Source organism: Phoenix dactylifera, chromosome 16 (assembly GCF_009389715.1).
Source record: "Phoenix dactylifera cultivar Barhee BC4 chromosome 16, palm_55x_up_171113_PBpolish2nd_filt_p, whole genome shotgun sequence".
Classification (NCBI taxonomy): Eukaryota; Viridiplantae; Streptophyta; class Magnoliopsida; order Arecales; family Arecaceae; genus Phoenix; species Phoenix dactylifera.
This window is the reverse complement of record NC_052407.1, coordinates 10932437-10957375: the sequence shown is the minus strand read 5'-3', so window position 1 is coordinate 10957375 and position 24939 is coordinate 10932437. Positions and strand designations below refer to the sequence as shown.

The 24939-nt window shown below is 38.7% G+C and overlaps 2 protein-coding genes across 3 annotated transcripts; one reads left to right on the top strand and one right to left on the bottom strand.

Moving 5' to 3' along the window:
- The first annotated feature begins 1069 nt into the window (after positions 1-1069).
- LOC103702750 lies at positions 1070-7677 on the top strand. The gene is made up of 5 exons (XM_017841709.3): positions 1070-1428; positions 3937-3998; positions 4084-6375; positions 6641-6749; positions 6940-7677. Exons 1-5 carry the CDS (start codon positions 1317-1319, stop codon positions 7560-7562), a joined length of 3198 nt encoding a protein of 1065 aa, XP_017697198.2. The 5' UTR covers positions 1070-1316; the 3' UTR covers positions 7563-7677.
- Positions 7678-7876: 199 nt separating this feature from the next.
- On the bottom strand, positions 7877-24287 carry LOC103702714 (succinate dehydrogenase [ubiquinone] flavoprotein subunit, mitochondrial). Of its 2 annotated transcripts, XM_008785256.4 has the most exons (16): positions 24020-24286; positions 22811-22969; positions 21053-21140; positions 20621-20767; positions 20366-20506; positions 13896-13981; positions 13718-13810; positions 13563-13626; positions 13227-13370; positions 12952-13139; positions 12670-12844; positions 12399-12569; positions 12146-12215; positions 11942-12062; positions 11808-11845; positions 7877-8239 (listed from the first exon to the last, which is right to left on the bottom strand). In XM_008785256.4, the coding sequence occupies exons 1-16, from the start codon at positions 24134-24136 to the stop codon at positions 8137-8139; spliced, it is 1905 nt and encodes a 634-aa protein (XP_008783478.2). In that variant the 5' UTR covers positions 24137-24286; the 3' UTR covers positions 7877-8136. The 2 variants fall into 2 exon arrangements, 1 of the variants encoding a protein (XP_008783478.2); XR_005506538.1 differs by lacking the exon at positions 12146-12215 and having other exon boundaries at positions 24020-24287.
- Positions 24288-24939: the final 652 nt, after the last annotated feature.

Sequence of the window (24939 nt, the reverse complement as noted above, 5' to 3'; positions counted from 1 at the left end):
CGATCCAAGTAAAGGAGCATGAAGGTGTGTCCCCTCCATGTTATTGCACTTCATCCTTAGTACGTCAACCTTCTGTGTAGGGGATCACCAGGAGATGTCATAGTTGGGCATCAAAGACCACGTTAATGCGAATGATATTATTATTTTATCAAGCGGAGAAAAATTAAGTTTCTGGATGGCCCAAACTTAGTGAAGAATTCTATATATAGAGAGCCTATTACTTAATGCATGGCCACCGACTAATAACAGGCTCAATCCAATTTACCTAAAACTTAACCCTTACCTACCAGCATGAATGCGAGTGAACTAAATCGTAAGTTGGAGACGATCTCAGAAGGTGCTGAGATTGCGGACCAAGTTCCTCCGGATCTATGTTTCTAGAATATTTTTAAAGTCTCATTTGGTTCACGAAAATATTTTTTCTGAAAACTGATTTCTAAAAATATAATATCTGAACAAATAATTTTGGTATATTTGGTTGACTATAAAAAAAGATGGTACATTTCAAAGCGAATTATGTTTAGTTGGATATCTATTTTTCTGAAAATATTGTATGAAATATCTATTATACCTTTAATAAAAAAAAGACCTTATCTAAATTTTGATGGCTTAAAATATTTTTGGAAGAAAAAAAAGATCCTTATTTTGATGAAAATATTATTTTTTTCATCTTCGCTTTCAAAAACTTTAATCAAATAAGAGGTCCTTCTTCTGTTCTTACGAACCAAAAGAGTCCTTTGAAAGCGTGGATTACGTCGGTCCCACGGCACCAAGGATGAATTACGTCGGTCCCAGGGCACCAAGGATGAATAGCTAATTCAGTACCGGACCGGCACAATGTTCATGCGACAGTCCATCTCTACTGTGACCTCCCACCATAAATGGGTATCAGGATCTCAAAAAGGTTTCGCATTTTAATTATCGATCCTGATAAACAGCCTGATGTATCTCCTCAACTGGATTCTCAAACCAGAAAATTATGGGACGGAGAGACTTCTCCTCGAAGGATTTTGCTTTGCTTAGAATGCGGTGGAAGTCGGGCACTCATGCAACAACAGGAACGGTCACCAAATCTAGCGTTCACGTCAAACTTCCCCGTAGAAAGAAAACGCAACTCTCCTTCCTTCTGAGAGGACAGCCCACCTCACACCACATAGCCGAAAGCATAGAGAGATATAACCCACCAACTCTATGGAAAGAAACACCCACTCTATCCTCTCTCTCTACGTCCATTTGCCGAAGCCTCAGGAGGAAAGGTCCTAAAGTTTGGACATCTGAAAAGCTGGGAGAAAGGAGAAGGGTGGTCTCATTACCAAATGGCTAAGAGATCGGATTTTGCACAGAAGCTGCTGGATGATCTCAGGTTGAGGAAGGAAAAGATGGGGTTCGCGTCGTCGAGCCAACGGTCGACTCCGGCAACCTCCGGCGGTATGTTGTCCAAAGAAAATTTGGTTTAAAGAAATACTAGATGGTTAAACATTTAGCTTCTAAATGTAGTATATATAGGAAGATATTTCAAAGTTCTATGACTCGGCTATCAAGATCCAATGCTGACTGACCCATTAATTAAGTGGGCAGGATTATGTTGGCAATGGTTATAGCTTTCCTTGTTGCCTCTCATATTCATAAGAGAGATTGTGAATTTCACATGCCAGTACAAGTTCGGCCATACATTTATAGACATAATATCTTTACATGTACTTTATTTATTGATATTCTGTATTTTGCCCTTAATTTACAGAGTGACCATCTATGCAGGGATGTTAATTAGGTTTTGTGCATGATTACGGAAAAGTGAAAGGTTTTTGTCTGTAATATAAATGTTTTACAGGTAATTAATGGGAAAATGTTCTTAGCCTTTCAGAGGGCTTTATGTAGAAAGTCCTTTAAAACAAGTGAAGACAGCTTCCTTTAGGATGAGAGATTGAGAGTCAGCTTCCTCCGGCCCAAAAAATAAAAAGAGAAGAAATCATTGATAAACATGTAACCTTAAATTGTAGATGGGAGTTCGCATAATATATCAATATATCAACAGCAAATTAATATTTATACATCATATATACAGAACTGATATTTGATAGCACGTCAAACTACCATGCAATGGCTTGACAAAGACCCCATCTAACAACAATTCTTATATGCAAGATCAGAATCAGATTATATAGGAAATCAGATCTCAAAAATATTTTATTATTCAATCAATAGTCAAGTTGCATCATCAAGTAATATATGAAAAGCCATATAATAATCATCAGACGACTTTGGAATCTGGTACCAGACACATGGTGATTCTAATGGATGAGGATGCTGTTACTGAAAGCAGGCTCAGATTTATGACCATGATAGTTGTTGAGTTTGTATCTCCGATATACATAATCACAGATGGTGATTTATGATTCCAAAATTGTTCTTGGATCGCAGAATCAATTGCCTCTCCAATGCCTTTCTGGCATCAAAACCTGCAATGGTCTATAGTACTTTGCCAGAATCACTTTATCATAGTCACAGCTTCTATCCAAATTGGCACGTCACTCTTCTCTGCAACTATGCTACTCAAGCTCGTCCTGCCAATGCCTTGACTTGAAACCCAAAAATCTGAAACCGTAAGGCAAAAACCCAGTTCAACCACTTTTCATGTCAGCCAAACTGCTGAGCCACCTGATTTCTTGTATAATGTCCATCATTTGAGGCCCAACCTATAAGAAGCATGTGCAAGTTCAACATTCGTAAGTTTCTACTATAATCTCGTAAACAAGATTGGTGCTCATTAGAATTATCCAGAGTTTCATATTTGCAAACTAAACCACCGACCATCCTCTACCTCCTCCTCATTTCTAATTCTTGGAAGCACTGCACAGTGTTGAGAATTCAGTTATTACAAAGATGAAGACAGATTAAATTCTTGATATCGGGTGGCTTCAGCCTCCCTTTCCCTTGGAAAATTAAGGTAGATTCTTGAGGATTCCATTTGGTCTCCATTTTTTCTCTCTTTCAGTTGTACAGCAACCCTTCCTTGAGCACAAAGTGGTTCTGCTAATTATCCACATATATCAAAGAATCAAGTTTCAAAAAAAATATCATCATGATACCTTGAAGGCAAATGAACATCCATCATGTCATATCATCCAAAGAATTTTCAGCCAAACCATTAAGTAGAATTCGTTGTTTCAAAGATCTCACAGGTTGTTTTTAATGACCGGTCGTAAGTTAAAAGTTGATCAATGGATAAAACTTCTTCCATCAAAGCAAAAACAAGAGCCAGTTTTGAACCAGCAATGCATAACGACCACTTTTGAACTCAACGATTGCACGCCATATACTTGTATATGGTTATTCCCCTAATTAGATAAACAAGTTCCTAAGTTGTTGATTCTTTAGCAGTGCTGGAAGCAATACAAATGCCATCCTCTTACTATCGTGTCTATTTTTAAACAATTATCTGTTCTAGTATGATACAATCTCAGAGCAACAAATTACAAGTGTCCCATAAGCTTAATCCTTGCATTCCCAATCAATAATATAATTGATATTATGGAACCATAAAGAAAAGAATGAACATAAATACCTCCAAGATTCTTAGTTGGATGAAAAAATAAACTCCATGGTCCAATACCAGTTTCACAGACTTTTGACTTACTGAAGGATAGGAATCCTAAGTGGTAAGTTTATCATATGAATCCTATGCTGTTCAATGTAATTGACAGATAAGTTGCCACCATACATTCAGCAACAACTTAATCATGGAAAATAAGTTCCTAGAAAAGAAATCCTTCAGCTACCCCGCAATTACATCTGAGTAACAAGCACAGATAATTGCATCTGAAGATTATGCGGCAAGGGTCTCATAGAAGCTTGGTTCCAGTGCTTTTATCCTCACCTAATCATGCAATGGTCTGAGAAACTTCTGGCTATCTATTCATATATTGTGCTCTGCAGGGGCTTATGTAAACTCTCAGAGGTCTTTTCGGGGTCCAGTAGAAGCAACCACAAACAAGTTTGTAAGTTTCTTAACTTTATTTTGGAGATTATATCAAATGTCTGATTAACTTTTCCAATAATTTTTTTTCTTGGGGGACCTCACAGAGTGGCAAGAACATGGCTGACACAGAGGTCACAAAATTGTGGATTGGTACCAGCAGACATCACAAGACAACTGCTCAAGAAGGTGCTTCACGAGCCATTGTTCCTGTTGGAAGAGCCACAAACACAGAACGCACTGTTGATGTGTCAATGGCTCTTGCCCTAGCCCTTAGCAAGACTGGGAAACTGCAAAACATAGAACTTTTTACCAATGCCACAGTTGGCAATGAGCGTATTCTGCACCGTGGATCAATATCTTTCAGAGAAAAGAATGGTCGGTATATGTCAGGCAAGAGGAATTTAACAGATCAATACCCTTTCCTATCCCATCAACAAATCAGCGAGATATCAAAAGGGGTTCAGAAGTTGAATAAGATCCTTGAAATCTGCTCCAATGGGCCAAAATTCAATAGGAATTCAATAGAACTTGGAAGGGAACTACTGAGAGGGGCAGTAGATTTGGAGGGGTCATTGAGAATGCTTGTAAACCTGCTAGAAGCTTCAGACCACATGGTTGGTTCTCAGGGAAAGCATGTTAGATTGTTGAAGGACAAAGATGAAGATGAGTCATCCTCTAACACAACAAGTAGAAAGAAGTCAGTGAACAGGCCTAGATTTTCTTCTGATGGGTTTCAAGAGCAGAACATCTTAGCGTTATCTTACCCCAGAAAATCCAAGACTGCAACAGATTCTAATAAAGGCTCCCCAAACCCTTCCATGCAATTCACTTCCCACAGGAAGTCCCTGAGTTGCGGTCCTGGTTTCAGACCTGATGCCCAGTTTTCAGGCATTACGAGCTCCATCAGGGAGGAACCCAGGAGCACCTCAAGCGGTAACAATTCCTCTACTCCAGAAACCATCAAGCAGTTGGGTTCTAAAGGAAGTCCTGCATGTGAGAAAGTGAGAATACCAAACGTTGTTGCAAAACTGATGGGCCTTGAAGAACTTCCGGTTCCACCACCCAAAGCAGATGTGAAGAATGGTGAAGCACAAAAGGTCCCCAAGTTGAAGAAGGAAACAGAGATGGGTAAGACTTTAATAGCAAACACAGGAGTCAGTAAAAAGGAAGTTGATATGATGACATCTTTGCAAAAGAATTTGTTCAAAGCAGGTGGACAGAAGAAGGTTCCACAGGAAAAAGGCATTAGGGAGGATAAGGTAGCACATAGCCAAGGCAAGACAAACTTAAAAAGTCTAACTGACATTGAGAATACCAGTCCAGCTTCAAATTATTTACCAGAGTCCAATCTCAAAATCAGTAAGCAGGCAGATATTGCCAACATGGCTCACAGTAGAAAAGATAGAGTAACCAAGAAAGAAGTGAAGGAATCGAGAGAAAATGCATTCATAAAGGAACAGATAAGCAAAGTTAAAGTTGTACAGACCATCCATGATGTCAAGAAACCAATTCTAGTAAACCAGGATGATGCAGCTAGAAAGAAGGATTCATTCAAAAAATATGAGATAAATGTACAAGATGGATTTTCTGTTCAGAGTAATAGCTCAATAAATGCAAATGATAATGTACCAAAGCATATATCTACAATGCATGGAGCGAAGTCCAAATATTCAGTTCATGATAGTGCCATGGAAACAGACAATGATGCAGAAAACAAGCCAGAAACCACAATAACATTGAAGAGGGACCCGAAATTGAAAAAAGCAGAAAAATCTACCTATGAAATGAGCAGACAAAAGATGTTATCTGGCAGCACAGTCATTACTGCAAGGAAAAGAAGTTCATTAAAGAGTGCTACGATAGATAAACCAGAAGACGATCCAAAGAGATGTCATCAAGGAAGACCAAAAAAGTGGAATAGAAAGTCTACTTACCATGAAGCGGAGAGGAAAACAGCCAGAGGGAACTTGGAAAATAAAAAAATCACGACGACAGATCTAAGAATTGATAAAGAGAAGACCATGCCTCCAATTCCAGTGACTGCAAGGAAGACACCTGTGCATATCCCAACTGTACAAAAGGTGGATACTACAGACACAACAGTACGTAGAGTTGAAATCAACAGAATATTAGAGGACAGGTCTGAAAATATTGAAAACCCCAACGCAGAAGGCCAGCACTTCAAGGAACAAGCCTCATTTTCAGATGAACAGGTGCATAGATGGAAAGATAGAACCAATAAAGCTGATGGAGCAAAAGTCGACATTCATGCAATGAACTCAGACAAGCATTTGCAGCAGCAAATTGAATCCATCACCATTTCAAGCACTAAGCACATAGATGATAGCAAACATACAACAAAGATGCCAGAGAAGAGATCAGCTGCAGAGACCAATGTAGGTTTGATTCTCCTTTATCAGTTCATTAGATGGAAATGCTTGTTGTTTCGTATTTCATGACAATAAGTATTTCAGAAATCCTATTTATTTTGGGAAATCATCTGGAATAACTATAACCTTCATAGAACCAAGAAACTTGGGCATTAGTGTAAAAATTAAGAATGACTTGCGGGGGTGGGGTTGGGGGGGGAGGCAGTAATTCACAAGCATTTGCATATGTTCTATTCTGCAATCTGACAGCATTTTTTTCATGTTCATGCAGAGCTATACTACCATCAACTTAGCTACTGATACCCAGCAAGCCCCACAAGTCTCTCCAAGTAATGTTCCAGAACTACAACCTTTCAAGTCGAAGGGGAAAGAGTCAGAAGGTAACCAAGATGTTTCATTTAATGTGGCTCTTTACACAGCATGCAGCAATGAGATGCAGAAAATTACTTATGCCTTAATCCATGAAATAGAAATCTAACATAATTATTTTTAAATCTGAAAGTTAATTAAACAACTTTAACAGGAAAATTAGGACGAACTTTAAGGGTCACATATTATTTTTTGTTACAGGTTCAATTGATAGCAGGGAAATCAGCAGCAACTCTAACCTGTTAGAGTGGCCGACTCGGGCAGCATCTGAAATTGATGGACAAGATTCACTTACAAACAACCAATTCCTCGTGCAAGTTCTAGTAAACAATCAGCATTTCCTCAACACTGTACAGGCACTTTTCAAGCTCAAGATTCCAATTGGTTTTCTCAAAGCCAATGACAATTCATGCCCAGACAAAGATAATAAGCTTCTTTTAGACTGTGGATATGAATTACTAAGAAGAAAGGGCAAAAGAGAAGAAGTAATTTATGCCATGTCAATGTCTTATACACCAGTGAAAGTCAGACGCTTGGATACATTGATTACAGAGTTGAATGATGATCTTGAGAGTTTGAAGTTCCCAACCAACATCGAGGACAACAATTATGACACTGCAGAATTTCTGCATGAGATGCTTGAAAGAGATATCCAGAACAGGAATCCAGATGTCAACTGTATGTGGGATCTTGGCTGGAATAGCATGATACTTGCACCAGTTGAAAAGGATGAAATCATAAGAGATATGGAGAAGCATGTGTTGAATGGACTTATTAATGAGCTTGCTGGAGATCTGATGGAAGAAAGTATCACCGTTTCATAGAAAATCTACGAAAAATTTCTGCCACCTTACTTCTAGTAGTCATGTCAGTAGATCAAATCTATGTATTGAGAATCAACATTACCGCAGTAACACAAACTACTCTAGATGCAGAGAATACTTCTACTATTTACATACAGCATTCACAGAGGCCAAAACTGTGTAAGCAATTACTCTAGACTACAAAACTCATGATATCACTATAGTGAATGCTTTTAAGTTTTACCACATTGTCAACTACATATGAAAAGACCTGCTTGTATAATCATTATTTAGAGAGACCAAATTACTTTCTGCACAAACAAAAATCAGAGGAGTAAATGAAACCTGTTTTATATTTGAGATAAGGCATGTTGATCATAATTCAGAAATATCAGCATTTCCCTATGAGATAGGACACAGCATGTTGGCACTTGGCATTTCCCACTGAAATGGGTTGCACTTTTCCCTTTGGAGAGAATGTTGCAATTTAACTACTTTACTTGACCATCAAACTCTTGTAATTGGGTTGCCCTCAAAAAGCAATTCTTTTGTGAGCAAAACTTCAAAAAGCAACTCAAACAAGAAGAGGAGTGTTTTAGTAAACACGTGCTTTTGGTGGGAATGACTCAACTTCATCATCCAGGGTATTCATGTGGACGGGCCTATATGCCAGTGTGACCTTCTCATTCTCCCAGTATCTGTCAACCAAAACAAAAACACTCAAGTTACAAAGACTGAAGATACATACGAAGAATAACATGTGCATTTTGTATTGTCAAGATATTGCGTATATATCAAAGAGCATAGGACTTCTTAAGAATGAGAACACCAAAGTCCAGTTATGATGAATAAAATTATTCAGATACATAAAATATAGAATAATACATGTAATGATTCCAATTCTTTCCTTAAGTACCACAGTCCTGCATTAAAAGTAACTCAGCACTCCAAGGGGCAGTGGATCGTCCTGCCAGGGCCTGAGGCCTTGAGCAAATGCATAAAAGCTTTAACAAAATTTTCATGTACAGTGAATACTGGCCTAACTTTAGTATATCAAAACGTTCCGGATTTAATGAATTTTACATACTACGATACCATGGGCACTTGCATCTCATTGTCTAATAGGCAATATGCTGTCATTAAGGTATTCAACAGCAAGTATGTATGCTAATAACAATCTAATGCTGTAATCAAGATGACCACCGCTGCGGTAGTCCAGACAATTTAACTTGAAAATACATCATTATTTAACCATGTAATGCCAAGCAAGTGATGTCAATACTCCATTGAAATCCTGACAGTGATGTCCTAAAGTGACGTATTTGTTATGCTTCCACTTTAGCATACCAAGGGCTGAAAATTTTATGGTCATCTACGAAATTTTTTATGCTCAAATGTTCACCAATATCTTCTGATGAGTCAGTTGGAGCTTTAGATAAGCTTATTAGTTTATTTCATATATGATTCTAGAGGGATGCTAGACTATACAGGCATGTAGGTCTCTTCCACCAACATGCTGTGTAGATCCGCCACTTGGCATAGTTGACTAATCAACAACTTAAATTAAAAAATAATAAACAGTTGGATGGTTTTGTTTCAATTTCCCAAACCCTTCTCTCTCACCATCTCCCTTCTTTCCTCCCATGGCAGCCAACTCCTCAAGACGAAGTCTGCCTTGATCTCCCTCCATGGATCATGGCCATGGATTTGGTGATGGCCATGGGCCTGGTTGGTGGGTGCTCCAGCTGATTATATTATTTCATACATTAGGTGAACAACATAAAGCCAATGCTTGGCATAAGCCTGATATAAGCTTGATGTTCCTACAATGGATATCATCTTTGAGACATTGACCATCCCAACCTGGTGAACCTTTAGTGCATCATCCATGACCTTGAGGCTTAACATGTTCTCAGCACATCTCCACAATCATGATTCTTATATATAGCTATAATGGTGAATTGGAGGTGGAGGTCTAGGAAGATGTGAAGATGGAGAGAGGAGGAAAGTAGAGGCAGAGTTGAAGGTGGGAATGGAAGGAGAAAGAAGGAGGTAAGGAGGATGAAAAATAGAGGTTGTAGGTTTCTAATAAAGCAAGCGAAGAGTTTAACTGGTCTAGGAAACTCATTCTAGCAGGTTACCTTTCTCACTTATGTTTGGATAATTGGGCTGAAAATCTTATGAGATTCGTGGGTTGGGACAGTACGGCCGCCAAAATAATAAGATTACAAGCTGGGTTAGGCCTATATTCATAAATACCCAGGAATAGTTTTGGAGTAAGCCAGCCCAAATCCAAAATAATAGGATTCCGGTCTTTTTTTCTCTCTATGGAATTCGGGCCAGCCCACTCCGAAGCTACTCCTAAGTATTTATGAATATAGACCTAGCCCAACCTCTAATCCTATTATTTTGTTGGTTGTACTAGCCCAATCCACGAATCCATAGGATTTTCAGTCCAAGCATCCAAACAAACCCTATACGATTCGTGGTTAGGTGGGTGCTCCAGTTTTATGCATAAGAGATTATCAAAATATCTAATTCTTGTCAAGTCTTAAATTGGATATATGATTGCATTGGATCATCTCTACTATTATAATGATAGAAGAGAAGCTTTTGTGACTGGGCACACAAAAGTTGCAGCCTTGTAAAAGAAAAAGCTTGTGTTGCAATGTTCATATGAAAGCATTATTGAAAACCTTTTCAATTATGTGAAACATACTCTGTGAGATTGTAGTAGTTAAAATGATTGGAATGGTTCGGTATGATTGCTAGTTTAGAAGTTTAGTCAGTTGTTGGAAAACTGAGATGTCCATGCTTGATTTCTGTTTTTGCCTTTTTATTGCTCTTAATTGTTGGAAATGTTGAAAAGGGTAACATAGGGGGTGGGGGGGGGGGTTTGCAGGAGGGAATGATGGTTTGTTATCCAAACATAGGATAGGATCAGTTATACATGGGATTTTTCTCCCAACAGGATTTCATATATAATCATATAGGATTAAAACCTAAATCCCATAATGAATTTTATCCTAAGGTTATAAATCCTAAGTACCCAAACAGGCCCTTAAATGATAAATTACCGAATGTGATAGATGTTGGACCTACACTGCGTGTAGGTGGAAGAGACCTACATGCCCGTGTAAGTCTAGCAATGCTCATGATTTTAAGAATTTACAGAGTTTAGCACCTTTTTGTCCCATGCGGCATAAAATAAATTTGTCTTTTCCATGAAATACAATGCATGAACCATTAATGACCAGAAGTCTGAAGTATTACTCACCACGCTCTATAATATATATAATCTCAAGCAGGATTTGCTGTGTCGGTATTGGGCATCATATCGATTGCCCGGCAGTACGAGTCGGTACGGATCCACGTCGTGCCGGGCCGGGCCTATACCGACACAGAAGACCGTAGGAGAGAAAAAAAGAGAGAAAGCGAGTGGGGGAGGGAGGGAGAGAGAGAGAGGGAGGGAGGTAGGTGGAGGTTGGCAGAGCCCGGCGGGAGCCAGCGTTGGTGCAAATGGCGGAGGCCGCGACCGAACCCCTGTTTCGCAGCCTCCGCCATCTGCACCAATGCCAGCCTCCGCCGGCCTCCCTCCCTCTCCCTCCCTCCCCCGCTTGCTCTCTCTTTTCTTCTCTTACTTCTTCTCCTCCTCCGGCAACGGCATCTCATTTTTTTGCCAAAATCGTCCCGATCCACCGCCGGTATGGCTCAGGACGCCCCGAACTGGGTGGTTCGTGACGGTTCCACCGACCTTGATCTCAAGCATTCTTTTTCGAGGTAAGACTTTACTTGCAAAGTATTTTTTACCTCAGATTTTATGAGTATAAGTTTTATAATTTCTTTTGGGTCCAATGGCTACAAGGGATACGCATATATTATACCAAGTGATAATGCAAAAATTATCAAAGGTGGCCCTGAACAGAAGAACTACTGAGCAAATGAGGATCTGTAAACCCAACTCCAAATATTTGGGAAAAGGCTATAGATGATTATGATTATGACCATCCCTTTATCTTTCTTCTACAGTTTCTGAATAATTCCCTAAAAACTCTGCTGCTGCCTGTTATTCATGTACACTGAGTCTCTACAGCTGACATTCACCTCCACAACTTCAACATCAATGGATGTCTCACATTACCCTAAAAATAAAGTCCCTCTACAGAATAGATTATAAAAAGAATACCAATGTAATGGTGTCTCTAATGTGATAGAGATTGACAATTACAAGATGCTAATGTCAGAGAGGAGATAATAGATACTGACCCTAGTGAATGTTTCAACCAGTTCTCATCGTCTCTTTTCTGCAGAAAAGGAATGTAGTAGCATCATGTTAAAGAAATTAATCAGGAAAGGAAACAAGTGATAAGTTTTTATTCCCTGCAGAAAGTAAATCTGACCATAAAATCTTCACGAGCATGAGCTCCTCTACTCTCCTTCCTTGCCTCAGCTGAGTGCATAGTTATACATGCATTTATTAGAAGATTTTCCAGCTCTACTGTTTCTATTAAGTCAGAATTCCTGCAACCATACCAAGTAATTAGATACCTAAGTAATTGGAAACAATGAAAAGACATCACTGACAGCATGAATTGAAAAACAACCATATCAAACTCCGATCACGAATTTTGACATCATGAAAACTCTCCCAAGCTTTGTCAATTAACTGACAACCTAAAATGAAATTCAGGAAACTGTAAGCAGCCCACTGAATTCACCAGAAGAAATGTCAAACTACTAATGCTCATATGGGTAGAAATATATCCTTATCATAATGACAGAGATCCCATAAACAATGAGGAAAATTACCCAGCAAAACTTGAAAGGAAACAAAAACTTAATTTTACTTCAACTTACCTTCTTCTAGTGTTTCTTGAGTTCGAAAAACAGCAGCATTGTTTTGCATTACCCGTTGCATGTTGAGACGAATTTTTGAAGTTGACAGTGAACCATTTGAGTTTCTTAATTTATCAAGCCAGGCAATGGTCCTTTCTCCAGCATATTTTTCAAGAGGTTTCTGTTTCTCTCCTAAAATGTTCCATAATTGATACAGTATATTATGGTGGGAATTCCACATTTTAAAATTGCTTATTACTTAAAGAAAATGTTAAAAGAGGGGTGAAATTACCTGGCTTGCAAATCTCTGCAACCCTGTTAGCACAAGCTCTGCCGAAAACCACTATATCAAGAAGGGAATTTGCACCAAGTCGATTTGCACCATGAACAGATGCACAAGCTGCCTCTCCAGCAGCCATCAGACCAGGAACTATGCAATCTGGATCATCACCTTTGATATGAACTACCTGCAAAACAAAATACATGGTCGAAAAGTGTATATATAAACACATACTGAAAACAACTGGAAGAAGTTCTCGGTATCAGTTCCATGAGCAGCGCAGTTCAACATTACCTCCCCATGATAGTTTGTGGGGATTCCACCCATATTATAGTGCACTGTAGGCAAAACAGGGATGGGCTCCTTAGTGACATCCACACCAGCAAAAATAGCAGCTGTTTCAGATATGCCAGGAAGTCTTTCCTTGAGAACATCCGGTGGTAAATGATTCAAATGCAGATAGATGTGATCCTTCAGCGGTCCTGAGGAATATTAGAAGAAACCGGATGTTCTAGGTGAGCATTATCCAAATTATTGTCAAGAGATGTGCTCAAATATTAAGCTCTCACCTACACCACGACCTTCTCTTATTTCCATTGTCATTGATCTTGAAACAACATCTCGTGATGCAAGATCCTTGGCAGTAGGAGCATATCGTTCCATAAAACGTTCGCCTTCACTGTTCCTAAGGATACCACCTTCACCGCGAGATCCTAAAATAGCAGCAAATAGCTAAGCAAACAATAGAATATACATCGAAAGATTGGCATCTATATAGACAATATAATGTATCATGAAGCTAGACAGGAGACACTGGTTAGAATGTGAGAGTAAGATCATATCGGATGAGAGTACGGCATATTACAAAATATAAAACTCAGAACTAGGAAATAACAAATAAGAACCTTCAGTGATGAGGCACCCAGCACCATATATGCCAGTAGGGTGGAACTGAACAAACTCAAGATCCTGCAGGTTAAATAACCAATAAAGCATAAGCAGAATGTTTTATGCTCTGAAATTGCAGCTTCATCCATCTTGGTGAAACCACTGCACTGACCTGGAGAGGCAATCCAGCACGTGCAACCATAGCATTGCCATCTCCTGTACACGTATGAGCTGAGGTTGCAGAAAAGTATGCTCTGCCATAACCCTGAGACCCAAGCCAAAACATGGTTACAAGACCTCTTTAACATCTAAGAAGAGACAGTATATAGTTTGAAAGATAATATAGCTACCCCAGTTGCCAAAATTGTGTTGGCAGCATGGAAACGGTGAAGGGTCCCATCCTCCATGTTCAGTGCAATCACCCCCTGGCAAGTCCCTGAAACATAGTTGATGAAGTACTCTAACAGAAAATGTGAATACAATCACTTTTCTTCTTCTGCCAAGCAGAATGAGAAAAGAGGCAGAAAACAAGAAATAGAGCCACATTCATAAAAAAGATATGGGACACATAAAACAGCACAGTTAACAATCCAAATCATAACAAGCATGATATTTCCAACAGTAATTTGTAATATCCCACATGGGTTTCATGTAAGCTGTTAAATGGGAAAGCTGTTCTTGAACCAGCTCATGTTTATCTCGAAATAAGGCTCAAATTCAGGCTCTTTCAATTAGAAAATGAGTCAAGCTATGCTACGCATAGCACCCTCAAGCTCAGCCTTGAGCTAGGCTTAGCTCACTCGAGCATAGCTCACTTACATCTTTTGTTATAAGATACCAAACCAGCAGAAAATGAAAATAAATAAGCAAATTAAGATGCATGGAACCAAGAGACTCCAAAATGGTGCACCCTCCCAAGTCCCAACTCTCTGATAATCAGTAAACAACAAGAGAAACCCAAAGACTGTACCAACCTAGTGTGCAATGCAACTTCATAAAGTAGCATCCCATTTTCAATTATGACACATAACTTGCTGCAAACAACTCAGTCCCCTACTGGAGCTGAATGAATGCCACTTTGAATTAAAAGAAAATTCTGTAGCTGAATTATCTTAATAAATTTAAAATGCCAGCGCCTCCGCAACAAAAAAGGTCTGTGGATAATAATGAGTCGCCCCAGTTAAGCATCCCATACCAAAAGTTGTATGAGGACATCTGTTATCGCAATCGAAAAGAATTTATAACCAAATGTCATATCAAGTATCTTCAAGTCAACAAAAGTTGCAGCTTTTTATTAGCAAAAGAAACAAAGAAGAAGATGACCAATTATCTCTAGGCAGTGACAAAAACAAACAACTCCAAGGAGCACTAATTCATTAGAAGAGATACAACAACAATAAGTAGATATGGACTAACAAAACAATGGACCCAACACTTGAGACATTATTCCACAAGTCATCTGCCATGAGTAATAATGTAATACACCAACAGCAATCGATCACCTCGGAAGGGCCAAGAATCCATCACAACATTGTGCCAAGACATATCAGGAGGAACCTTGAAAAAGAAACTATGTAACTTCCAAACTCTCGCATCAATGCCAAATTGTTAGTTTATAAGATTTCATATTTGTGCAATCAAGGTTCGCCAAACTAGTACCGTGACCCATGGTACGTCATACCATACCGAACCAAACCGTACAGGGCGTACCGTACTGTATTGGTTCACGGTACGAGGGCGTACCAACACTCGATAATGTCGAACCGGCCTCCATATCGAACGTACCAACACAGTGACAAGTGGCACCAATACGGGATCCGGTACCGAGACAGCGTACCTTGCCAGGACCCGTACTAGTCGGCTACCGGTATAGTACAGTACAAGTTCGTATTGTGCCATACCGGAACGTACCAAAACAAAAAGAGGGAGGGGGACAGGGAGAAAGAGAGGAAGGGGGACAGGGAGAAGGAGAGAGAGAGGAAAGGTCGAGGCGGAGCCACCATAGAATCGCCCTGCCAATGGAGGCGAAGGAGGGTCGATGAGAGAGGAAGAGGAAGAGAGGGAGTGAGAGGGAAGCCAGCGAGATTCGGCTGCCACTTGACCCTCACGAACGAAGAGAGCAATTACTGAGCAGTAGGTTTCGGCGGTCTACAATACTAGAGAGAGATGAGAGATGAGAGCTGGAAAGGAAGACAGAGAGATAGGGAGACAAAGAGGGAAGCCTTATGGTGGGTGGAGAAAGCGGGCAAGAGAGCGGAGATGCTGAAGAGAGTGGGCGAGGGAGAGGAGACGCCAGAGAGCAGGTAAGATGGTGGAGAGAGCGACTGAAAGAAGAGGCTTCTCAATTTCTCATGACTTTCGTGAGAGAGCAGAGAGAACGAGCAAGAGAGAGCGGACTTGTCCATGGGCCACGACTTTGTCGAGTTAATCCAATATTTTCAACATGCCCCAACTGGTGACACAATCTAAAACAATATGAAGTCAACACAGGGACTAGCTTGATGGCAAACCCTAATTATCAAAAACAAGAAAATGCAAAAAAAAAAAAACAGCTATAACCTCACAACAAAGACAAAAAAACAGATCTTTTTGCGGTGCATGATCCATCAAAATAAGGAAAAAGACATGACCACAAAAGCAAAGCATAAATAGACTAGCAAGATAGAGGCTTGAAAAAGCCTAGTACTGATATGCAAATTTCTCTATAAACCTGCAACTCCAGCTTAATGCATTCCAAATCTTAAACTACAGAATGAGAAAACTACCATATACTCCAACTTCCTTGGACTCTCCTTAAAATCATAAATCCGCCACAACTTTGACCGCAAGTTAATCAAAACTTCACTGATATATTAAGCACATTTCTAAGGGCTTAACAAACTAGATACAACATCAGCACACAAAACATATACCTAAATAGTAAGATAAATCTTGATAGTAACAGTAATGGTTGTAGTAATGAGACTTGTGAAGTTGCTCCTGTGACTTTTGAGTTATACTAGTTATAATGCACATGCAGATGAACATGGGTGCAAAAGATTTTAAATTTGAGATTATTTAACTAAATCTAAATTCTAAAATGACTTGAAAATAACTAATTGATATCCCTTGGTTCAGAAGCATTTGTCTTCCTCCTACCTTGAAAAGTCTTAGGGTCCAGATATACTAAGATATTCTTTTAGTTTTTTAACTCTTTTCTTACTAATTGGTGTTCACAAGTAGCATGAATAGGTCTGTTCCAATGTATTATCCCTGTTCTTTTTCTTATTCTCAAAGTCCAGCAATGTTAGATTCCCTTATTCTATAGAAGTGCAGCATGTTTTATATCATTTAAGAGAGAAATCTAGTTAGGCTATTAAAGGAATATTTTTAAATCTTTAACAAGTAATGATAAAGGTTATTTTTGAAATTGAAATATTGGGAAATTAAGCTGCTACTATATAGTTTAAGGCTGCATTTGGAAGCAGAATAAGAGGGAGTAGAAGGTATTTAAGCCAGTTATTCCGCTCTTTTTCAACCAAAAAAATCAATGGAACTTGGGTTAAATCAATTTCAGAAGGGCAAATTGGGTATTTCAACAATGGTAATTTTTTTCCTTCCAAACCAATTTACTCCACTTAATCAAGGAATAAATTAATCCACTATGTAGAGTGAGTAATTTATTTCGGTGTAAAGAAAAGTACGAGTAAGTTGGCTTATTTACTCCAGGTTAACTTATTACGCTTCTAAACGCGGCCTAAGGAAATTAAGTCACCTCTGTAGTTTAAGGATTTAAAGATATATGTAATACCCGACTTTTAGCGAAGTGGGCTTGGTCCATTTGACTGGCCCAATTGAGAAAGGTTTGGCCCAAAAGAGAAAGGAGAAAGAAAAACAAAAAGAAAAGATAGAGAAAAAGAAAAGGGCTCACACGTGCGGAGGAGGAAGAAGTCTTCTTCCTCTTAATCTCATCAGATCAGACGGAAGCCAACCTAGGGGCGGATTTCGGCCTTCTCTGGCTCTATTTAGAGCTCCTTCTCGCCGGAGAGCCTAAGTCCCCTGATTGAAGCCGTCGTTTGGAATTTTTCTCCTCAAACACCGACCACTACTGGCGCTACTGCCGTTGCAAATCGGCGCCGGAAGTCAGGTAAGAACTCGAAAATCTTTGGTTAACTCTTCTCTCCCTCTTTTGTGATCTTTGGAAGCCCAACCGGTGATCGCCGAATTTTGGTTGAGCCTTGTTTTCCTATGTTTTAGGAAGTTCGGGCCTTTTTTTTCTTTTTCCAATCATTGTTTGCCGCCGGCGCTCATCGCCGGAGTCTACTCTCAACTCTCGACAATAATTACAAGATATGGCCAGAGTCCCAGCCGCCGAGATGTCACAATTCCATGAATTATGGGGGCAGAACCCCTGTTTTAGCCAGTTTTCCCTCGTCGCCGATAGCCGGTTGCCGTCAGCCACCGTCCACAGTGGGCAGCCATGGGTCTCCTAACCCTAGGCTCCACCGCAGCCATCCTTTCTCTCTCCTTGTTCATCTTCCTTGGCTAGAGAGAGAGGCTCTAATCTCTCTCTTCCCCCTTCTCTCTCTTTTATTTCTCTCTACTTGAACTTTCTCTTTCTAGTCTCTCTAGAGACGTTAGATCTAGTAAGGTACTCCTCTCAATAATTTTGAATCAATCCTGGTGAAGGGCCCTGATCCATGGTCGTCGGGCAGCATGCTAGCCCCACCTTGGCCCTTCCCAAACACTATTAGACCGGATTACCCCAGATCTCTATTGAACCAACTATACCCTAGTATGAGCATGATCGAATGAATTTCACTTTGATCAGGGCCGACTGAGGTGTCGGGCACTCCCACTAGGTTAGCTCGATGAGGGTGTTGAAATTAGAGATTATATTTTCCGAATAATCATGATAAAATTCTGATGAGTATATAATTTTTAAATACCAAGATTTGAGGAGGATTCTCGAAATTGATTAGACTAGTAGTTTGGATTCGCTCGCAAGATAAGTAATGTTTCATTTTTCCTAAATTTATTAGCAATTATAAAATTATTATATTCATAATTTTTAAATAGTATTATTCTTGATGCATGGATTTGATGAGCAATATAATATTACTGAATATATTTATTTTAAAATATTATGATGATATATGATCTTATTATTGATACAATTGACCGATTTCAACACCGCATGATTTTCGGTCTTTTTTTAGAATTGAAATACAAAACTCTAAAGCTATTTGAATTTTGACCTAGCTATGTTAAGGACCCCATCAATGGAGGCTAATACATTGGCACTTGATTTGTTCTGAAAGTTGTGTCGCAAGAAGATGCGCGATATACCGCAAGCAAATATGCAGTCCTAAAGGACTTTGCTCCAAGATGATGCATAGCTCACCGCAAGAAGATACGCAATATTATGACCCTACCACAGAAAAAATGTAGTCATAATCCAATGTTGATAAGATGAATTGAATATTTGAAAAAAGTAGAATCCATGAACAAAAATTTATTTTTTTTAAAAGAAACATTTGATTCGCATGTTAATATTGCATATATGCTTACTTTCTATAAATTATTATCTATTTAATCGCCTGATTTATTTAGCTAAAGTGGTCATTGCTTATTAGGGTTGTCTAGCTCATTATATGATTTTTATTTTTACATATTCAGATAACTAGCCTGACCGGAGTTCAATATGGGAGAACAACTAGCAAAACTTTGGCACAGATTATCTTAAATTAAAGTTTATTTAAATTGATGTATTACCTTAGAATATTGTTAGAACTATGAGAAATTTAAATTTTGAATTAGTTAATGAAATAAAGTTTGCATATTATTATTTAAAATTATTCTACTGCATGTTTATAATATCATGTTGAGATTCCTTCCATGCTTGTGGGAAGGGTTTTCTATGAGTATGCGGCGGTTGATATAACTTCCGGTTCGCGAACTCAGGTTGGGGGCATGACAATATATATAAAGTCCTAAAGGATCAATCTAAGTCTTAATTTCATTCTATACGGGGACAAGTGAATTCTAATTCAAATAGAATTATATCAAAAATCTTCCCTTCTGCATATACATGTACATTGGGCATCATCAATCTAACATTTGCAACATAATTTTCAGATTTTTCTCTCTTCACCATGGGAATCTATGATGAAATTGCTAGCTTCTTCAACACTCAAGCGATGAATTCTGGGTCCTTTACCAATTGAAGACTCCACCAGGACTACTCTCCTTCATTCCTTTAACGATTAATTGCTAATTTTATACATCATTTCTGTATATTAGTAGAACTTTTGTTCTCCTCGTTTCCCCTAAAATCCCCATGGAGAATGAATATATTGTTTAACCTCTAAAGTATAATCTTAGTTCCTCAAAACCCTCATATGGCTCAAGTATTACCATATTTCAGATCCTATCAAGCAGACAAAGAACCTCATGATTCAGCTTTAGCCCCATGTAGAAACCTCAAACCTAACCCATACCCTTCCACCCTAGTTCAACAAACTTTTATCTTAAACCTAAATAAACCAAAAGCCCCTTTTTACTGCACCATAGATAGTTATCAGGTCATTGCACTTGGTTCTATTCCTCATATCCAATTAATTTAGGTGACAGGGCACTATCCTACCATATGAATATAAAGCCTGACTAACATTCATATTGACCAGTCTTCAAGAAATAAATTGTATAAGCTGTTTTAATCGGCCAAAATGTAGCCAAATAGAGATAATAAATCAAGTTATCCAGATGAACCAATTCTAAGATAAGTGGACACTCAGCAATTAAGAAATGATGCAGATATTTGGCTTGTACAGTAATTTACCATTGCTATCCATGAGAAGATCCAATGCAAAGTATTCCACAAAGAACTGGGTGTTATGCTTCATTGCTTGACCATAAAGCGAGTGAAGCAATGCATGACCAGTTCGATCAGCAGCGCACGCACACCGATAGGCTTGGCCACCTGTAGATGCCAAACAAGTGATATATATATATATATATATATAAGTAAACAATGGAGAACTATTGCGGACAAAATGTGAATAAAATTTTGCGACAGCAACATCTGAACCTCTACCTTTCCCAAAGTTCAAACTTTGACCTCCAAAAGCACGTTGATAGATCTTCCCATCTTCAGTTCGGGAAAATGGTAATCCATAATTTTCAAGCTCAATAACTGCTTTTGGTGCTTCTCTGCACATATATTGAATAGCATCCTGATCACCTGAAGAACACAACATGCAGTTGTCTGTTACTTGATACCATGGAAAGATGACATTAACATGAGTTTAATCGATCTGCTAGAACAAAAACAGAATATTCAAATATATGACATCACAGTTTTCTTTTTCCTATTGATGTTATGAAAGAGCTGCTTTGGGGATGTTCGATGTTATAACCATTATACCATTGGGGATGTTTGATGTTTCAACCATTATACCAGGAAGATCTTCTGTAATATGTGCTAAAAAATTCAAGTATAGAAGTTAATATGCTCTAGGCAAGTTACCTAACCAATCACTTCCTTTGACTGTATCATACATATGCCACCTCCAGTCATCTTCGGTCATATTTCCAAGGGCTGCATTTATACCACCCTGCATGATTTATACAACCCTGATTAACATCATATACAAGTATTGCTTAATAAATTGGAAGGTGCATTGATAAAAGTTTTATGAATAACCAATCCCATAAAACAGCCTCAGAGATCAGCATGTCATTGAAAATAACAGTTAACTATTAAAGCACACCTCTCTTCAATTTTTTAGTTTCTTTTCAAGCATAATGTTGCAACTCTTAAAAGAAATTAGTGCAAGCAGATCTTAGTTTCTGCTGGTTACGACTAAAAGTCCCTCTGGGTTTTTATCTAGAACATGGTATTGTAATTTCTGCATATAGTGTGCATTTATGTATCTTTAAGAAGAAATATTAGAAACTCAATTATCAGCAGAACCATGATGACATGATACAGATCCACTGCAGAGATGCATGCCTCTAGGATATCAAGGAAAGCAAAAAGTAATTATGACCACTCCGGTATGGTATGCTCACATGCTTACCATGAGCGTAAACAGTTATATCAAGTGTAGAGCTCTCATCAGTCAAAATTGGGGACATATAATGGGAAGGAAAATGTAATTGGAGCCATTCACATGAAAAGGGATAACTCTGGTCCCATCCTGCTTTCACTTTTATGCATAACTATGTTGCATAATTTGTTTATCTATCTCAAAAGACCAAAACTATCACAGTCAATACGGAAATGCATGCTGACACAGACCAAAGCACTAGAAAAGAAAATCAAACTTAGGTCAAACAGTCAAAGGCCCATATATCACCTAAATATGGCTAGCAAAATTTAACAAGAGTCCCACTATTCTTGGATCACTCTGGTTAGACACAAGAAATTAATGTTGTTCAGAAACTTAAGGCAGCATTTCTCATGGAGAAACAAGTAAAACTGTCTGTTGGTCGCTTGTAATGGAATTTTCATATTTCCATGTGTGCCCTCTTCTTATTTTCTTTAACAAGTACTTGTGAACTAGGGTATTCCTGGGCTATGAAGTGAAGCCATATTAGATAAACTGTGTAATTATCTCTCATTGTCTTCCTGTATCTGTCTTTTGTTTCTTTATTCAAAAGGTCAAATATAACCCTTTTTTTGTCAAAAGTCAAGTACATACAGAAAGAAAAAGGCAACTCATATGCTGAACCTAATGGAACAACAGATCTTTCAAGAATTTCACTACCCACTGGTAGACAGTGATTGCCTTATTGCTGCATTTAAGAATGTCAAAATTCAAATGCATCACATTTCCGTGCCATGTTTGCAAATAGGAGCAATAATTTTCAACAAAATTGATGGTTCTTGTTACATGAACCAAAAGCCAAGAAGAGAAATGGTAATGACAACTCCAGTCTATAGCATCAAAGCATTATAAGATACCCTCATTTATGAGTCCTGCCTCACACAGCTATTCCAAATTAAAACTCTATAACTTTTCACTTGGAAGTTTCATGCCTTCTTATACCTTGTCGAAATAGCAACTTGCTCGCACAGTCAACAAATCACACCAGTATATCAATCTTTTGCCATGGTAGATGAATGTACATGAGAATAACCCTAGCTCTAGATGATATACGGGCTGACCAAACCAGTCTATTGAACTCATCACAGCTACTCAAAAAAGAGAAAAAATCATCTTTATTAACCAAAGATAAATATTAAAATCTGGTCTAAAGAAACAAAATTAATATTCAGTACCTGAGCTGCAACTGTATGAGAGCGAGTAGGGAAGAGCTTGGTAATGCAAGCTGTGTTAAAGCCATGCTCAGAGAGTCCAATGGCAGCTCTAAGTCCAGCACCCCCAGCTCCTACGACAACTGCATCATAGGTGTGATCCACAACAGTGTACTGTCCAACCTTCATGACAATCCCAAAAGGCAATACTCAGTTTTATTTTTTATGGAGAAGACAAATGAAACTACTATCATTTACAGGAAATACAAGGGCAAGTAAAATAACATTTATCAAAATAGTCAAGATAAGATGTGATCTCATCTGAAAACAGTATAAGAAAGAATGAAAGTCAAAGAAAAGATACAGAGTAACCAAAAACCCTGATTTGGACAACATCGGGACTGTCATGTCCGAATTAAAATGCATTTTTTGATATGTAACAGTGTAGTAAACTACTGAAAATTCTAGCTACGAAATCCTCTATCGCAACAATCAAATGCATAAACATATTCAAGCATTAAACCTGATTGGCGACAAATAGCAGGACCCCAAATATAAAAAATAAATAAATAAATAAAAATCAAATATCATTGTCAAATATGAATTTTCTAAAATGTAATATGATAAAATAGGAAATTCTAGCTTGTTTCATTGCAACCAAAGGCATCAAAACATAAAATAGAATGATATTCATGGGAAGTAATTTAATAACCGATTATAGCATGCTGAAGCCTTCAATTATTCCCAAAAAAAATTGCATCTCGAAAAAGAGGACTTCAGTCTGAGATCGCAAACAAGATGAATCAAAAAGAAAAAGAAAAAATCGCATTAAAAAAAAAAACTTAAGTCTGAGAACGCAAACAAGATGAACCAACAGGATGGGAAAAAAAAGCAAAATCCTAGCTTTCAACTTTCAAGAAAACATTAATCCTGAAATCAGATGAATGATCTAACTTGGCACAGCTCGCACAAATGACACAATATAACAAAGATTAAAAAGAACCACTCAAGAAAACAACGAAATAAAAGGATAAATCCTCATACAAAGCAGCTCGAGAAACACGCGATCAAATAAATCAGAAACATTCCAAACATCGATAAAATAACAAACTGAAGCAAGAATCCGTGATCGTATCAAGAAGTTCCGCGGGAATTGGAGCAAGAATACGTGACCGTATCAAGAAGCCAAAACAAAACAAAAAAATAATAATAAATAAAGAATCGAATTAACACCGAGTTGGTGACAAGAAATCTGGGCGTAGACGGGGAGTGGCGGATCGGCTGGCGTCCGATCGACGCCTTCTTGGAGGAGAGGAGGCGAAGGCCTCGGGACACGCAGCTCTGCCACATCTCACGGTCTCTTTCTGTTGCTTTCCCTCAAACGATTGAGGGAAGGGGATTAGTCTTCTTCTATTTATATGAGAAGCCTCCTCCGGGTTTGGATCGCGGAGAACGGCGAGAAGGAGAGGAGCCGGAAAAGCGCTCTCGGGAGAGTGGAGTGAGGCTGTAAAGGGGGTTCTATATACACCCCCCCTATTGCTAAGGACACCCCCCAAAAACCAAAAAAAAAATACCCAAACTAACCTTTAGTGTAATTACCATATTGCCCTTGAAATTTTCTCAGTACACCCCCCTTCCTCCTCCTCCGTTTCGTTTTGAAAAGAAAAAAAAAAAACCTCCCTTAAACCCCTCGATCCATTTACATCGTTTAGGCGATCTTTGAAGGAGATTTAAGCCCCATTCGAAGCATGGACAAGCAACTAGTGATTTGGGACGAAGAATCGGCCGCAAAGGTACGTGTTCCACCTTGTTTCGAAATTTTTTTTTTCACGGTTCGTGCTCCGTTCGGCACTGGATCGCCGAACAAAAGGCTTCTGTTCGGCTGAACAGTGCCGAACAGAAGCCTTCTGTTCGGCACTGTGCAGCCGAACAGAAGGGTTCTGTCCGGCTCTGTGCAGCCGAACAGAAGCCTTCTGTTCGGCACTGTGCAGCCGAACAGAAGCCTTCTGGTGCCAAATCGCGTGCCGTGCTGAATTTTGTGCCGAACAGATCCTCTGATTCATTAATTCTTGGTGATAAATTATTTTATATGTAGGGCTATGCTACAACCGAATCGAGTATAATTGGATCAGAATTTGTACTATATTACACAA

Excerpts from the sequence above, each read along its gene's own strand:
- LOC103702750 (XM_017841709.3), top strand. The coding sequence starts at position 1,317 with ATGGCTAAGAGATCGGATTTTGCACAGAAGCTGCTGGATGATCTCAGG. Across the intron at positions 6,376-6,640 it reads GATCAGCTGCAGAGACCAAT|AGCTATACTACCATCAACTT; the intron begins GTAGGTTTGATT and ends ATGTTCATGCAG. Across the intron at positions 6,750-6,939 it reads GAAGGGGAAAGAGTCAGAAG|GTTCAATTGATAGCAGGGAA; the intron begins GTAACCAAGATG and ends TTTTTGTTACAG.
- LOC103702714 (XM_008785256.4), bottom strand. The coding sequence starts at position 24,136 with ATGTGGCAGAGCTGCGTGTCCCGAGGCCTTCGCCTCCTCTCCTCCAAG. Across the intron at positions 20,768-21,052 it reads CAAAGGAAGTGATTGGTTAG|GTGATCAGGATGCTATTCAA; the intron begins GTAACTTGCCTA and ends TGTGTTCTTCAG. Across the intron at positions 11,846-11,941 it reads ATGCTCGTGAAGATTTTATG|AAAAGAGACGATGAGAACTG; the intron begins GTCAGATTTACT and ends CCTTTTCTGCAG.